At 45.8% G+C, this 17728-nt stretch overlaps 1 protein-coding gene across 9 annotated transcripts in view; it reads left to right on the forward strand.

Annotated features, from left to right (window-relative positions):
- UCKL1 (uridine-cytidine kinase 1 like 1) overlaps positions 1 to 15016 on the forward strand; it is a 54441-nt gene extending 39425 nt beyond the window's left edge. For all 9 annotated transcript variants that reach the window (XM_077252972.1, XM_077252980.1, XM_077252971.1 and 6 more), the window contains one exon: positions 14848 to 15016. In XM_077252972.1, the coding sequence (XP_077109087.1) occupies positions 14848 to 14918 (71 nt within the window). In that variant the 3' untranslated portion in view covers positions 14919 to 15016. The remainder of the gene's footprint in view (positions 1 to 14847) is intronic.
- The last annotated feature ends 2712 nt before the right edge of the window (positions 15017 to 17728 follow it).

Consider the following 17728-nt stretch of genomic DNA (forward strand, 5'->3'; position numbering starts at 1 on the left):
CATTGAGAAACACGTGATGGTGTCTGTTGTGAATTCCGCTCTTGGGCTCCCTCCGGTGGTTGTAAGTAGCACTTTTGTGAATTCTGCTCTTGGGCTCCCTCCTGTGGTTTTGAGTGGTATAGCTGCTTCTTGGATTTAGCATTAGCAGCTGTTTCCACTGATCTTCTTTCTGCTCGGCTATTTTAGTCTCCTTTATCCCTCAATCAATGCCAGTTGTCAATTGTCCTGCTTGGAGGCACGGCTCTTGGATTTCCCTGACTCTCTGACCCGTTCAGCAAAGATAAGTCCTTGCTTGTCCTTTTGCAGTCCACTTGTTGTGGACTTATTGTTCAGCACATTTATGTTTTGTTCATTTGTCCAGCTTATCAGTATTTAGCTAAGCTGGAAGCTCTGGGCTGCAGATTTTGCCCTCCACACCTTTAGTCAGGTGTGGAGATTTTTGCATATCTCTGCGGTGGACTTTTTCTAGTTTTTATTACTGACCGCACAGTGTTTCTTTCCTTACTGTCTATCTAGCTAGAATTGGCCTCCTTTGCTAAATCTTGTTTCATACTACGTATGTCATTTCCTTCTCCTCTCACAGCCAATATTTGTGGGGGGCTGTCCTATCCTTTGGGGATTTTCTCTGAGGCAAGACAGCTTTCCGTTTTCTACCTTTAGGGGTAGCTAGTTCTCCGGCTGTGACGAGATGTCCAGGGAGTGACAGGAACATTCCACGGCTACTGCTAGTGTTGTGTTAAGATCAGGAACTGCGGTCTGTATAGTTACCACCTGCCCAGAGCTAGTCGCATGTCGCTCCTAAATTACCAGTCCATAACAGTACAACTGGCCAAAAATGAGTTGAATGCATCTCAAAAGAAGGAAAAGAAAAAGAGTTCTGAGCCATTTTTTTTTTCTTTAGTCTGTTTTGTCTTTTTCCTTCCTCTTAATCTCTGGGTGGATTTGGGCGCGGACATGGATGTTCAGGGTTTGTTTTCTCAAGTGGATCAGCTTGCTGCAAGAGTTCAGAGTATCCAAGATTATGTTGTTCAGACTCCAGCCTTAGAGCCTAGAATTCCTACTCCAGATTTGTTTTACGGGGATAGATCTAAATTTTTGAACTTTAAAAATAATTGCAAATTGTTTTTTGCTCTGAAACCCCGTTCCTCTGGTGACCCCACTCAGCAAGTTAAAATAGTTATTTCTCTGCTGCGTGGTGACCCTCAGGACTGGGCATTCTCCCTTGACTCAGGGGATCCGGCATTGCTTAATGTAGATGCATTTTTTCAATCGCTCGGATTATTGTATGACGAACCTAACTCTGTAGAGCATGCTGAGAAAACACTTTTGGCCCTGTGTCAGGGTCAGGAAGCGGCAGAATTGTACTGCCAGAAATTTAGAAAATGGTCTGTGCTCACTAAATGGAATGAGGATGCTCTGGCAGCAATTTTCAGAAAGGGTCTTTCAGAAGCCCTTAAAGATGTTATGGTGGGGTTCCCCACGCCTGTTGGTTTGAGCGAATCTATGTCCCTAGCCATTCAGATTGATCGGCGCCTGCGCGAGCGCAAATTGGTGCACCATATGGCAGCGTCCTCTGAACAGAGTCCTGAGCTTATGCAATGTGATAGGATTCTGACTAGAGCAGAACAGAGGGGATACAGACGTCAGAATGGGCTGTGTTCTTACTGTGGTGATTCTGCTCATACTATTTCTGATTGCCCTAAGCGTATTAAGAGGGTCGCTAGATCTGTTACCATTAGTACTGTACAGCCTAAGTTTCTCCTGTCTGTGACCCTGATTTGCTCATTGTCATCTTTCTCTGTCATGGCATTTGTGGATTCAGGCGCTGCCCTGAACTTAATGGACTTAGACTTCGCCAGGCTCTGTGGTTTTTCTTTGCAGCCTTTGCAGAGCCCTATTCCTTTGAGGGGTATTGATGCTACACTGTTGGCCAAGAATAAACCTCAGTATTGGACTCAGCTGACTATGTGCATGGCTCCAGCACATCAGGAAGATTGTCGTTTTCTGGTGTTGCATAATTTACATGATGTTGTTGTACTGGGTTTTCCATGGTTACAAGTACACAATCCAGTGTTGGATTGGAAATCGATGTCTGTGACTAGTTGGAGTTGTCAAGGGGTACATAGTGACGTTCCTTTAATGTCAATTTCCTCTTCCCCCTCTTCTGATGTTCCTGAATTTTTGTCAGATTTCCAGGATGTATTCGATGAGCCCAAGTCCAGTTCCCTTCCTCCTCATAGGGACTGTGATTGTGCTATCGACTTGGTTCCTGGCTGTAAGTTCCCTAAGGGCCGACTCTTCAATCTGTCTGTGCCAGAGCATGCCGCTATGCGGAGCTATGTTAAAGAGTCTTTAGAGAAGGGGCATATTCGGCCGTGTTCGTCACCATTGGGAGCAGGATTCTTTTTTGTTGCCAAGAAGGATGGCTCCTTGAGACCCTGTATTGATTATCGCCTTCTTAATAAGATCACGGTCAAATTCCAATACCCTTTACCTTCGCTCTCTGATTTGTTTGCTCGGATTAAGGGGGCTAGTTGGTTTACCAAGATTGACCTTCGAGGGGCGTATAATCTTGTTCGTATTAAACGGGTGACGAATGGAAAACTGCATTTAATACGCCCGAAGGCCACTTTGAATACCTGGTGATGCCTTTCGGGCTTTCTAATGCTCCTTCTGTATTTCAGTCCTTCATGCATGATATTTTTCGCAATTATCTTGATAAATTCTTGATTGTGTATTTGGATGATATTTTGATTTTTTCCAATGATTGGGAGTCTCACGTGAAGCAGGTCAGGATGGTATTCCAGATCCTTCGTGATAATGCTCTATTTGTGAAGGGGTCTAAGTGCCTATTTGGGGTCCAGAAGGTCTCTTTTTTGGGGTTTATTTTTTCTCCTTCATCTATAGAAATGGATCCTGTTAAGGTGCAAGCCATTCATGACTGGGTTCAACCCACATCTGTGAAGAGCCTTCAGAAATTTTTGGGCTTTGCTAATTTTTATCGCCGTTTCATTGCCAACTTCTCTAGTGTGGTTAAGCCCCTGACCGATTTGACGAAGAAGGGCGCTGATGTGGCAAATTGGTCCTCTGAGGCTCTGGAGTCCTTTCAGGAGCTTAAGCGCCGATTTACTTCTGCCCCGGTCTTGCGTCAGCCTGATGTGTCTCTTCCTTTTCAGGTTGAGGTTGACGCTTCTGAGATTGGGGCAGGGGCCGTTTTGTCACAGAGGAACTCTGATGGTTCCTTGATGAAACCATGTGCCTTCTTTTCCCGAAAGTTTTCGCCTGCGGAACGCAATTATGATGTCGGCAATCGGGAGTTGTTGGCGATGAAGTGGGCATTTGAGGAGTGGCGACATTGGCTTGAGGGAGCCAAGCATCGCGTTGTGGTCTTGACCGATCATAAGAATCTGATTTACCTCGAGTCGGCCAAGCGGCTGAACCCTAGACAGGCTCGATGGTCCCTGTTTTTCTCCCGTTTCGATTTTGTGGTCTCATATCTTCCGGGATCTAAGAATGTTAAGGCAGATGCCCTCTCTAGGAGTTTTTTGCCTGTTTCTCCTGGAGTTCTTGAGCCGGTTGGAATTCTTAGGGAAGGGGTGATTCTTTCTGCTATCTCCCCTGATTTACGGCGGGTGCTTCAGGAATTTCAGGCTGATAAACCAGACCGCTGTCCTGTGGGGAAGCTGTTTGTTCCTGATAGATGGACAAGTAAGGTAATTTCTGAGGTCCATTGTTCTGTGTTGGCCGGTCATCCTGGGATTTTTGGTACCAGGGATTTGGTTGCTAGGTCCTTTTGGTGGCCTTCCTTGTCGCGGGATGTGCGTTCTTTTGTGCAGTCCTGTGGGACCTGTGCCCGGGCTAAGCCTTGCTGTTCCCGCGCTAGTGGGTTGCTTTTGCCTTTGCCTGTCCCTGAAAGGCCCTGGACGCATATTTCCATGGATTTTATTTCGGATCTTCCAATGTCTCAGAGGATGTCTGTTATCTGGGTGGTTTGTGACCGGTTCTCTAAAATGGTCCATTTGGTACCTTTGCCTAAATTGCCTTCCTCCTCTGATTTGGTTCCATTGTTTTTTCAGCATGTGGTTCGTTTGCATGGCATTCCGGAGAATATTGTGTCTGACAGAGGTTCCCAGTTTGTTTCCATGTTTTGGCGGTCCTTTTGTGCTAGGATGGGCATTAATTTGTCCTTTTCTTCAGCGTTCCATCCTCAGACAAATGGCCAAACTGAGCGAACTAATCAAACCTTGGAAACCTATTTGAGATGCTTTGTGTCTGCTGATCAGGATGATTGGGTGGCTTTCTTGCCGTTGGCCGGGTTTGCCATTAATAATCGGGCCAGTTCGGCTACTTTGGTTTCACCTTTTTTTGTAATTTTGGTTTCCATCCTCGTTTTTCTTCAGGGCAGGTTGAGCCTTCTGATTGTCCTGGTGTTGATTCCGTGATGGACAGGTTACAGCAGATTTGGACTCATGTGGTAGACAATTTGACGTCGTCTCAGGAAAAGGCTCAGCGTTTTGCTAACCGCCGTCGGTGTGTTGTGTTATGACCCCAATGGCGAGGGTCTCAGAGGAACGTGGAAGTCTGCAGAATACAAAAATCCAGCTCATAGGGCAGTGGTAACTGGGTTGACCATATATCTACTCCTAACGCCAACACTAGAAGTAGCCGGGGATCATTCCTACGTTGATTCTAGATGACACGCGCCAGCCGGAGAATCTAGCTACCCCTAGTAGAGGAAAACAAAGACCTTTCTTGCCTCCAGAGAAGGGGACCCCAAAGCTGGATAGAAGCCCCCCACAAATAATGACGGTGAGGTAAGAGGAAATGACAAACACAGAAATGAACCAGGTTTAGCACAGAGAGGCCCGCTTACTGATAGCAGAATAAAGAAAGGTAACTTATATGGTCAACAAAAACCCTATCAAAATCCACACTGGAAATTCAAGAACCCCCGAACCGTCTAACGGTCCGGGGGGAGAACACCAGCCCCCTAGAGCTTCCAGCAAAGGTCAGGATGAAGATTTGGAACAAGCTGGACAAAAATACAAAACCAAAACAAATAGCAAAAAGCAAAAGGCAGACTTAGCTGATATAACTGGAACCAGGATCAGTAGACAAGAGCACAGCAGACTAGCTCTGATAACTACGTTGCCAGGCATTGAACTGAAGGTCCAGGGAGCTTATATAGCAACACCCCTAACTAACGACCCAGGTGCGGATAAAAGGAATGACAGAAAAACCAGAGTCAAAAAACTAGTAACCACTAGAGGGAGCAAAAAGCAAATTCACAACAGTACCCCCCCCTTAGTGAGGGGTCACCGAACCCTCACCACGACCACCAGGGCGATCAGGATGAGCGGCATGAAAGGCACGAACTAAATCGGCCGCATGAACATCAGAGGCGACCACCCAGGAATTGTCCTCCTGACCATAGCCCTTCCACTTGACCAGGTACTGAAGCCTCCGCCTGGAGAGGCGAGAATCCAAGATCTTCTCCACCACGTACTCCAACTCGCCCTCAACCAACACCGGAGCAGGAGGCTCAGCAGAAGGAACTACAGGCACAATGTACCGCCGCAACAAGGACCTATGAAATACATTGTGAATAGCAAACGACACAGGAAGATCCAGACGAAAAGATACAGGATTAAGGATTTCCAATATCTTGTAAGGCCCAATAAAACGAGGTTTAAATTTGGGAGAGGAGACCTTCATAGGAACAAAGCGGGAAGAAAGCCATACCAAATCCCCAACGCGTAGTCGGGGACCCACACCGCGGCGGCGGTTGGCAAAGCGCTGAGCCTTCTCCTGTGACAACTTCAAGTTGTCCACCACATGATTCCAGATCTGCTGCAACCTATCCACCACAGAATCCACCCCAGGACAGTCAGAAGGCTCCACATGACCCGAAGAAAAGCGAGGATGGAAACCAGAGTTGCAGAAAAAAGGCGAAACCAAGGTGGCGGAACTAGCCCGATTATTAAGGGCAAACTCAGCCAACGGCAAGAATGTCACCCAATCGTCCTGATCAGCAGAGACAAAACACCTCAAATAAGCCTCCAAAGTCTGATTGGTTCGCTCCGTCTGTCCATTAGTCTGAGGATGGAAAGCAGACGAAAACGACAAATCAATGCCCATCCTACTACAAAAGGATCGCCAGAACCTGGAAACGAACTGGGATCCTCTGTCTGACACAATATTCTCAGGGATGCCGTGCAAACGAACCACGTTCTGGAAAAACACAGGAACCAGATCGGAAGAGGAAGGCAGCTTAGGCAAAGGAACCAAATGGACCATCTTGGAGAAGCGATCACATATCACCCAGATAACGGACATGCCCTGAGATAGCGGAAGATCAGAAATGAAATCCATGGAGATATGTGTCCAAGGTCTCTTCGGGACAGGCAAGGGCAAGAGCAAACCGCTGGCACGAGAACAGCAAGGCTTAGCTCGAGCACAAGTCCCACAGGACTGCACAAATGACCGCACATCCCTTGACAAGGAAGGCCACCAAAAGGACCTGGCCACCAGATCTCTGGTGCCAAAAATGCCCGGGTGACCTGCCAACACCGAGGAATGAACCTCGGAAATGACTCTGCTGGTCCACTTATCCGGGACAAACAGTCTGTCAGGTGGACAAGACTCAGGCCTATCAGCCTGAAATCTCTGCAACACACGTCGCAGATCCGGAGAAATAGCTGACAAGATAACTCCATCTTTAAGAATACCAACAGGATCAGCGACTCCAGGAGCATCAGGCACAAAGCTCCTAGAAAGAGCATCGGCCTTCACATTCTTTGAACCTGGTAAATACGAGACAACAAAATCAAAGCGGGAGAAAAACAATGACCAGCGGGCCTGTCTCGGATTAAGGCGTTTAGCAGACTCGAGATACATCAGATTTTTGTGATCAGTCAAGACCACCACACGATGCTTAGCACCCTCGAGCCAATGACGCCACTCCTCAAATGCCCATTTCATGGCCAACAACTCCCGATTGCCCACATCATAATTTCGCTCGGCAGGCGAAAACTTCCTAGAGAAAAAGGCACAAGGTTTCATAACAGAGCAACCAGGGCCTCTCTGCGACAAAACGGCCCCTGCCCCAATCTCTGAAGCATCCACCTCAACCTGAAAGGGAAGTGAGACGTCAGGCTGGCACAAAACAGGCGCCGAAGTAAACCGGCGTTTCAACTCCTGGAAAGCCTCCACGGCAGCAGGAGCCCAGTTAGCTACATCGGAGCCCTTCTTGGTCATATCCGTCAAAGGTTTCACAATGCTAGAAAAATTAGCGATAAAACGACGGTAGAAGTTAGCGAAGCCCAAGAACTTCTGAAGACTCTTAACTGACGAGGGCTGAGTCCAATCAAGAATAGCTCGGACCTTGACTGGGTCCATCTCCACAGCAGAAGGGGAAAAAATGAACCCCAAAAAGGGAACCTTCTGTACACCAAAGAGACACTTTGAGCCCTTGACAAACAAAGAATTTTCACGCAAAATTCTAAAGACCAACCTGACCTGCTCCACATGCGAATCCCAATTATCAGAAAAAACCAAAATATCATCCAGATAAACAATCAAAAATTTATCCAGATACTTCCGGAAAATGTCATGCATAAAGGACTGAAAAACTGAAGGCGCATTGGAGAGCCCAAAAGGCATCACCAAGTACTCAAAATGACCTTCGGGCGTATTGAATGCGGTTTTCCATTCATCACCTTGTTTAATGCGCACAAGGTTGTACGCACCACGAAGGTCTATCTTGGTGAACCACTTGGCACCCTTAATCCGGGCAAACAAGTCAGACAACAGCGGTAAAGGATACTGAAATTTGACAGTGATCTTATTTAAAAGCCGATAATCAATACAAGGTCTCAAAGATCCGTCCTTTTTTGCCACAAAAAAGAATCCCGCACCAAGAGGGGAAGAAGACGGACGAATATGTCCTTTCTCCAGAGACTCCTTGATATATGAACGCATAGCGGTATGTTCAGGTACCGACAGATTAAACAGTCTTCCCTTAGGAAATTTACTGCCTGGGATCAAATCTATAGCACAGTCACAGTCCCTATGAGGAGGCAGTGCACTGGACTCAGACTCACTGAAGACATCCTGATAATCAGACAAATACTCCGGAACTTCCGAAGGCGTAGAAGAAGCAATAGACACAGGCAGGGAATCCCCATGAATACCACGACAGCCCCAACTTGAGACTGACATAGCCTTCCAGTCCAGGACTGGATTATGGGTCTGTAACCATGGCAGCCCTAAAACAACCAAATCATGCATTTTATGTAAAACCAGGAAACGTATCACCTCGCGGTGTTCAGGAGTCATGCACATGGTAACCTGTGTCCAATACTGCGGTTTATTTGCTGCCAATGGTGTAGCATCAATACCCCTAAGAGGAATAGGATTTTCTAATGGTTCAAGAGTAAAACCACAGCGCTTAGCAAATGAGAGATCCATGAGACTCAGGGCAGCACCTGAATCTACAAACGCCATGACAGGATAAGATGACAGTGAGCAAATCAAAGTTACAGACAGAATAAATTTAGGTTGCAAATTACCAACGGTGACAGGACTAACAACCTTAGCTATACGTTTAGAGCATGCTGAGATAACATGTGTAGAATCACCACAGTAGTAGCACAAGCCATTCCGGCGTCTATGAATTTTCCGCTCATTTCTAGTCAGGATTCTATCACATTGCATTAAATCAGGTGTCTGTTCAGACAACACCATGAGGGAATTTGCGGTTTTTCTATCACATTGCACCGAATTAGGTGTCTGTTCAGACAACACCATGAGGGAATTTGCTCCCGCAACCGCCGGTCAATTTGAATAGCCAGTGCCATAGTATCATTCAGACCTGTGGGAATGGGAAAACCCACCATAACATTCTTAATGGCTTCAGAAAGGCCATTTCTAAAATTAGCGGCCAGTGCACACTCGTTCCAATGTGTCAGCACGGACCATTTCCGAAATTTTTGGCAATACACTTCAGCCTCGTCCTGCCCCTGAGACATAGCCAGCAAGGCCTTTTCTGCCTGAATCTCAAGATTGGGTTCCTCATAAAGTAAACCGAGCGCCAGAAAAAACGCATCAAGATCAGCCAATGCCGGATCTCCTGGTGCCAGCGAAAAAGCCCAATCCTGAGGGTCGCCCCGTAAGAACGAAATAACAATTTTTACTTGCTGAGCAGAATCTCCAGATGAACAGGGTCTCAGGGACAAAAACAATTTACAATTATTCACGAAATTCCTAAACTTAAACCTGTCTCCGGAAAACAGTTCAGGAATCGGTATTTTAGGTTCTGACATAGGATTTCTGATAACATAGTCTTGTATGCCCTGCACACGAGTAGCCAGCTGGTCCACACTTGTAATCAAGGTCTGGACATTCATGTCTGCAGCAAGCATAGCCACTCTGAGGTAAAGGGGAAGAAGAAAAAAAAAAAAAAACTCAGAATCTTCTTTCTTATAATCCCTCTTCTGCAATGCATTAAACATTTAATACTGGCCTGGCAAACTGTTATGACCCCAATGGCGAGGGTCTCAGAGGAACGTGGAAGTCTGCAGAATACAAAAATCCAGCTCATAGGGCAGTGGTAACTGGGTTGACCATATATCTACTCCTAACGCCAACACTAGAAGTAGCCGGGGATCATTCCTACGTTGATTCTAGATGACACGCGCCAGCCGGAGAATCTAGCTACCCCTAGTAGAGGAAAACAAAGACCTTTCTTGCCTCCAGAGAAGGGGACCCCAAAGCTGGATAGAAGCCCCCCACAAATAATGACGGTGAGGTAAGAGGAAATGACAAACACAGAAATGAACCAGGTTTAGCACAGAGAGGCCCGCTTACTGATAGCAGAATAAAGAAAGGTAACTTATATGGTCAACAAAAACCCTATCAAAATCCACACTGGAAATTCAAGAACCCCCGAACCGTCTAACGGTCCGGGGGGAGAACACCAGCCCCCTAGAGCTTCCAGCAAAGGTCAGGATGAAGATTTGGAACAAGCTGGACAAAAATACAAAACCAAAACAAATAGCAAAAAGCAAAAGGCAGACTTAGCTGATATAACTGGAACCAGGATCAGTAGACAAGAGCACAGCAGACTAGCTCTGATAACTACGTTGCCAGGCATTGAACTGAAGGTCCAGGGAGCTTATATAGCAACACCCCTAACTAACGACCCAGGTGCGGATAAAAGGAATGACAGAAAAACCAGAGTCAAAAAACTAGTAACCACTAGAGGGAGCAAAAAGCAAATTCACAACAGTGTTGGTCCTCGGCTTCGTGTGGGGGATTTAGTCTGGTTATCTTCTCGTCATGTTCCTATGAAGGTTTCTTCCCCTAAGTTCAAGCCTCGGTTTATTGGTCCTTATAAGATTTCTGAGATTATCAATCCAGTATCTTTTCGTTTGGCCCTTCCAGCCTCTTTTGCCATCCACAATGTTTTCCATAGATCGTTGTTGCGGAGATATGTGGTACCTGTGGTTCCCTCTGTTGATCCTCCTGCCCCGGTGTTGGTTGAGGGGGAGTTGGAATACGTGGTTGAAAAAATTTTGGATTCTCGTTTTTCGAGGCGGAGGCTTCAGTATCTTGTCAAGTGGAAGGGTTATGGCCAGGAGGATAATTCTTGGGTGGTTGCCTCCGATGTCCATGCCGCCGATTTGGTTCGTGCTTTTCACTTGGCTCGTCCTGATCGGCCTGGGGGCTCTGGTGAGGGTTCGGTGACCCCTCCTCAAGGGGGGGGTACTGTTGTGAATTCCGCTCTTGGGCTCCCTCCGGTGGTTGTAAGTAGCACTTTTGTGAATTCTGCTCTTGGGCTCCCTCCTGTGGTATAGCTGCTTCTTGGATTTAGCATTAGCAGCTGTTTCCACTGATCTTCTTTCTGCTCGGCTATTTTAGTCTCTTTTATCCCTCAATCAATGCCAGTTGTCAATTGTCCTGCTTGGAGGCACGGCTCTTGGATTTCCCTGACTCTCTGACCCGTTCAGCAAAGATAAGTCCTTGCTTGTCCTTTTGCAGTCCACTTGTTGTGGACTTATTGTTCAGCACATTTATGTTTTGTTCATTTGTCCAGCTTATCAGTATTTAGCTAAGCTGGAAGCTCTGGGCTGCAGATTTTGCCCTCCACACCTTTAGTCAGGTGTGGAGATTTTTGCATATCTCTGCGGTGGACTTTTTCTAGTTTTTATTACTGACCGCACAGTGTTTCTTTCCTTACTGTCTATCTAGCTAGAATTGGCCTCCTTTGCTAAATCTTGTTTCATACTACGTATGTCATTTCCTTCTCCTCTCACAGCCAATATTTGTGGGGGGCTGTCCTATCCTTTGGGGATTTTCTCTGAGGCAAGACAGCTTTCCGTTTTCTACCTTTAGGGGTAGCTAGTTCTCCGGCTGTGACGAGGTGTCCAGGGAGTGACAGGAACATCCCACGGCTACTGCTAGTGTTGTGTTAAGGGTCCCTTTCCACTTGCGAGATAAAAAACGGTCCGTAATCTGGACCGAAAAAACGGATGGAACGTATGCGATTTTCATGCGAGTGTCATGCGAGTACAATGCGATTTTTAATCGCATCATCCGTATGACATCCGTATTACTGTCCGATTTGTACGCACCGGTGTCCTTTGAAAAGCCGGCAATTCAGCGCAGTGTACAGTAAAATCACACTGACAGGTTAGAATAGACTAGATATATACACATAGAATAGGTATATATACATATATATATGTCAGTGAGACACCTATATATGTATATTTATATTTAATGCAGCGCAAGATAGCATAAAAGCCGCTAATTCAATTGCCGGCTTTTAATTTCTCCTTCCCAAACCCGACAGGATATGAGACATGGTTTACATACAGTAAACCATCTCATATCCCCCTTTTTTTTGCATATTCCACACTACTAATGTTAGTAGTGTGTATGTGCAAAATTTCAGCGCTGTAGCTATTAAATTTAAGGGTTAACTCGCGGAAAAAATTGGCGTGGGCTCCCGCGCAATTTTCTCCGCCAGAGCGGTAAAGCCAGTGACTGAGGGCAGATATTAATAGCCAGGAGAGGGTCCATGGTTATTGGCCCCCCCGTGGCTAAAAACATCTGCCCCCAGCCACCCCAGAAAAGGCACATCTGGAAGATGCGCCTATTCTGGCACTTGGCCACTCTCTTCCCACTCCCTGTAGCGGTGGGATATGGGGTAATGAAGGGTTAATGCCACCTTGCTATTGGAAGGTGACATTAAGCCAGATTAATAATGGAGAGGCGTCAATTATGACACCTATCCATTATTAATCCAATTGTAGGAAAGGGTTAAAAAACACACACACACATGATTACAAAGTAGTTTAATGAAATAAAGACAGCGGTTGTTGTAATAATTTATTGCTCTCTCAATCCATCAGGAACACCCTCGCTTGGCAACATAATAAACGCACAAGATACATACCCTCAGATGTCCGATCATGTCCCACGATGTAATCCATCTGAAGGGGTTAACTAATATTACAGGCAGGAGCCCTGCAAATGCAGCTGTGCTCCGTGCTTGTAATTCCCCTGCGAATGAATGAAATGTAGGTCATTGACCTACATTTCCCTCAGTCGCGGTGATGCGCCCCCTGGTGGATGTCCTCATATGACCTGGAGCGTGGGAAAAAGTTCCCAGGCTGCAGTTTATGAGAACATCCACCAGAGGGCGCATCACCGCGACTCAATGTAAGTACAGATCCTGCTTTCCTTTCAGCACCCGGGGGAATTACAGGCACCAGCGAGTGGTTTATCGCAGCTCTGCCTGTAATATTAGTTAACCCCTTCAGATGGATTACCTCGTGGGACATGATCGGACATCAGAAGGTATGTATCTTGTGCGGTTATTATTTTGCCAAGCGAGGGTTTCCTGATGGATTGAGAGAACAATAAATTATTACAACAACCGTTGTGTTTATTTCATTAAACTACTTTTAAATCATGTGTGTGTGTTTTTTAACCCTTTCCTACAATTGGATTAATAATGGATAGATGTCATAATTGACGCCTCTCCATTATTAATCTGGCTTAATGTCACCTTACAATACCAAGGTGGCATTAACCCTTCATTACCCCATATCCCACCGCTACAGGGAGTGGGAAGAGAGTGGCCAAGTGCCAGAATAGGCGCATCTTCCAGATGTGCCTTTTCTGGGGTGGCTGGGGGCAGATGTTTTTAGCCACGGGGGGGCCAATAACCATGGACCCTCTCCTGGCTATTAATATCTGCCGTCAGTCACTGGCTTTACCATTCTGGCGGAGAAAATTGCGCGGGAGCCCACGCCAATTTTTTCCGCCATTTAACCCTTTATTTCAGCAGCTACAGCGCTGAAATTTTGCACATACACGCTACTAACATTAGTAATGTGGAATATGCAAAAAAAAGGGGGATATGAGATGGTTTACTGTATGTAAACCATGTCTCATATCCTGTCGGGTTTGTGCAGGAGAAATGAGAAGCCGGCAATTGAATTAGCGGCTTTAATGCTATCTAGTGCTGCATTAAATATAAATATACATATATAGATGTCTCACTGACATATATATATGTATATAGACACATTCTATGTGTATATATCTAGTCTATTCTAACCTGTCAGTGTGATTTTACTGTACACCGCGCTGAATTACCGGCTTTTCAAAGGTCACCGGTGCGTAAAAATCGGACAGAACTCGCATGGTGCGAGTGCTGTGCGATTTTTTTCTCGCACCCATTGACTTGCATTGGCGAGTCTCGTCCGAGAATCGCAGCAATACGCAGCATGCTGCGATTTTTTTCTCAGCCGATCCAGATTTTTCTCAGTCCGATTTCGGCTGAGAAAAAAATCGCAAATCAAAAGACACCTATTAACTAACATTGGTCCGAGTGCAATCCGATTTTTTATCGGATTGCACGCGTCCGTTTTCCTCGCAAGTGGAAAGGGACCCTAAGATCAAGAACTGCGGTCTGTATAGTTACCACCTGCCCAGAGCTAGTCGCATGTCGCTCCTAAATTACCAGTCCATAACAGGTGTCTCCGCGGTGTTGGATGTTTTGGTCTCCCCGAGGCCAATCATCTGTGCCTTTACAGCCTTTTTACTAGGCACTGCTCCTAATAGCCAGATTCCTACTCCACACTGATGAGGGGCAAATACCCCCGAAACAGCTGTCTGTGGATGGATACCATGCTTGGCATAGGTGGTTTTCCTGTATTGGATGTTTTCCTTTATTGGATGCTGCCCTTTTCGTGGTTGTTCCTTCCCGGGGAAAGGCCTGGCTATTCACTGCTTGCGTTGAGAAACACGTGATGGTGTCTCCGCAGCTACTCTACATGCATTTGCATATTTCCCATAAGGGATGGGGGCAGTGTGCTGGATCACTGCGTTGAGAAACATGTGATGGTGTCTCCGCGGTGTTGGATGTTTTGGTCTTTCCGAGGCCAATCATCTGTGCCTTTACTTCCTTGAGATGCTGCACCATCATCTGAGAAATGGCACAAGTCCAGGAGATAAGTGTGTTTTTTATTTTACAATGGTCTTTGAAGAAAATGTCCATCCCTGATGGCAGGGGTAATGGTTTGATCAGTTCATTTAGGACACATTAAATCCATGACTATGTAATTATTCGCAAAAATAGTTAATTTGCTTCATAGCTGTATGCCACATGCACTGCTACGTTTATATTACTAGTAACAAACCCTCCCATTTTGAGGATCATAGAAAATGGGTAATTAAATTTTGTTAGTTTATGTTGACATGTTTATGTAAAGTCTACTTTTCTCAACCTGGGACCCAAATAAGTTTTGTTTTTTTCCCTTTCTTTCTGTGCAGGCAATTTTGGGGATCGGTATTTTGGGACAGATGCCCCAGCAGACTGGAGTGATGAAGATGATCCTGCCTGATAGGTTCTTACACCCCTTATTCCCATCATTGTTCCTTATCATGTCGCCGTGGACTAAATCCCATTTTTTAAGTAATAAAAGAAAATATTACAAAAGTCTCTAATATGTCTGATTATTGCAGGCATATCCATCAATGTGTGCTGTGTGAGAGGCTTGCATTGAGGGGTGTATCCAGTGTATGATAGTGGAGCTGACAGTGGGACAATGTCATGTGTCCAGGGTATATGATAGTGGAACCGACAGTGCGGTGTAGATGACAGTGGAGCAGGCGATGTGATGTGTGCAGTGTATACGATAGTGGAGTAGGCGGCGTGACATCTGAGAATTAATGTGGAGACGGGAATTGGCAGCATGATAAAAACCTGAAACATCTTTTTTTATGTATGTTCATTTTAAAGAAAAGTAAGTGAACCTTTTGCATTTCCTTTTTAACTTGGGGTGCTTCATTGGGGGATACAAATGAACCATGATTGTTGGCTGCTACCACCAGGAAGCTGAAAGTAAGAACACAAAAAGTCTGCTTTGCTCCTGTCAGCCCCTCAGAACATGGCAAGGAGTGAAGATGGGATGCAGCCAGCGTTCCAGCCGTTGGGACAGTCCACTATAGCCTCCCTGCCTTGCTCCTTTGCTTCCTTTTTGCAATCCTGCTTCTATTTTCAGTCTGGAAGTCTGCACAGCACCCCTGTCTTTCTACAACAAGCGTGCTGGCCTTCAGCACGTTTAGTTCTTCACTTCTGTTGTGGCCTACTCTGCTTCTCACTGGCTTCAGCCCTGTGGGAATAGGAGTGCCAGTACAGGCTTTCAATATGCTCTTTCTGTCTGCCTATTTTCCTTCTGTTCGATCCTCTACAGGCCTGCTTTCCGCAACTTCTCATAGGCTCCACAACGGATTACAGCTCAAGATTACTGCTCAGCTAGCTATGTGTTCCCAACTTGGCACAGACAGTCCCCCTGCAGCATACAGCAGCCATCTGCGCACTTTGTGTCTGACGGAACCCTCACCATTTGCTGTGCTATTCTCAACCCTGGGACTGATGCTACTCTTGTTTTCTGTCCAGGTCTACTCTTGCTAGAACCTATTCTTATTTTTCTCTTTTGTTCTCTTTTTCTCCTATAATGTCCAAATCTAGGGAAGAGTGCCAGCCAGGCCACCCTGCCCTAGTCACTTATTGTCCTTGCAAATGCAAATTACCCTGGGACCAGTCTTTTGCCAACACTCTCGCTGCAGACTGCTTAAGAGACCCCCTGCTAATGAAGGTGGTGTGCCCCATCCTGAATAGGTCATGTCCTTCAGGCAGAGGTAACCATAGTTTCCCAATTCATGGTTACCATTCCGGAGCACTTTTCTCTTTCCATGACCACTTCTTCGGGTGAGTCAGACCTACCAGTAGTGATCCCTCACCCCAGCATTTCATAAAAGCGAACCAGGCAACCATGCCTGCAAGTTTAGTTCAATGTCTGCATCACCAGGAGCCCTTTACTCATCTTTTTTCCCATCTACCTGAGAGAAGAGGGTCCAAACTAGGGGATGAGAACACTTAGATGCCTAAGCATCTAGACATTCCTTGTTCTCACCAATCTTCTACACCAGTTTTGGGCTTGAACATTTTCCTCAAACCAGCAAGAGCATAGTCCCTGGAGAAGGGTGTCTTTCAAACCAACAAAGTTCTGGCACCTCTGCAAATCTAACTGGTATGTCCGATCTACAGGGTGGGCCATGTATATGGATACACCTAAATAAAATGGGAATGGTTGGTGATATCAACTAATGTTTGTGACATTAGTATATGGGAGGGGGAAAACTTTAAAATGGGTGGTGGCCATTTTGAAGTCAGCCATTTTGGATGCAACTTTATAAATGGCCCACCCAGGTGTATCCATATAAATGGCCCACCCTGTAGAAATAATATGCCATCTTCTGAATGATGCGGCACTCCTAACTGGGAACTCTTTGGGTGCAGAGTGTTTTCTATTCGTGCAGGACATGTCTCTTCAGTCAATGACGTCTAGGTCAGAGAGGTAGTTTCTTCAGCACACACAATATTTTCCGCTGCTCATTATGATAGTTTGTTTTTTTAGATAATGCCTTTCGCCCTCTTTGGCTTCCGACTTATCCCAACATCTCTGTATTTTTTTTCACTTAGGAACCTCCCTCTGAAAACATTTTTTTATTGAAATCTATTCGTCGTTCCCATCCTTAATAGACAGCGAGGATGCCTATTTCCACATCACCATTTTTTCCCTCGCCACAGGTTCCTTTACTTTGCTGTTCATAGCTCTCACTGTCATTCTTCCCTTTTGTGATAGCCACTCTTGCCTGGTATTCACAAAGATGATGGCCCTTAGCTGTGCTCGGATGGCCTGATCGTCCGGTATTTGGATGATATCCTCATCAGTGCTCCTTCTCGGTCTGAGATTTGGGAATCTCTTCATATAACAAAGGACATGTTCACGCTTTTGATGGATCTTTTAACAGAAGAAAGGTCTCGTTGACCTGTTTCAATGCCTCTTCATAAAGATGTTAAAGATAAACTTGGCCAGAGTTTTCTTCCTGTAGGATTAGAAGACTACCTCCAGACAGGTTTGCAGGCTCAGAAGCACTCATATCTGGTTTGTCTCTGCTTTTGCATGAGGATCCTAGGCAAGATGGTATCATCCATTGAACCTATTCCCATTGCCCAGTTCCACACCTGACCCCTCATCTCCCTCTCTGGATCGCCTTGTCCTCCTGGATTGATTAGTTCAACAGTCCCTTCTCTGGTGGCTCTTGTTGTCTATAATCTTGCAGGGCTGCTCCTTTCCTCCCATTT

This window comes from Ranitomeya variabilis, chromosome 4 (genome assembly GCF_051348905.1).
Source record: "Ranitomeya variabilis isolate aRanVar5 chromosome 4, aRanVar5.hap1, whole genome shotgun sequence".
Lineage (NCBI taxonomy): Eukaryota > Metazoa > Chordata > Amphibia > Anura > Dendrobatidae > Ranitomeya > Ranitomeya variabilis.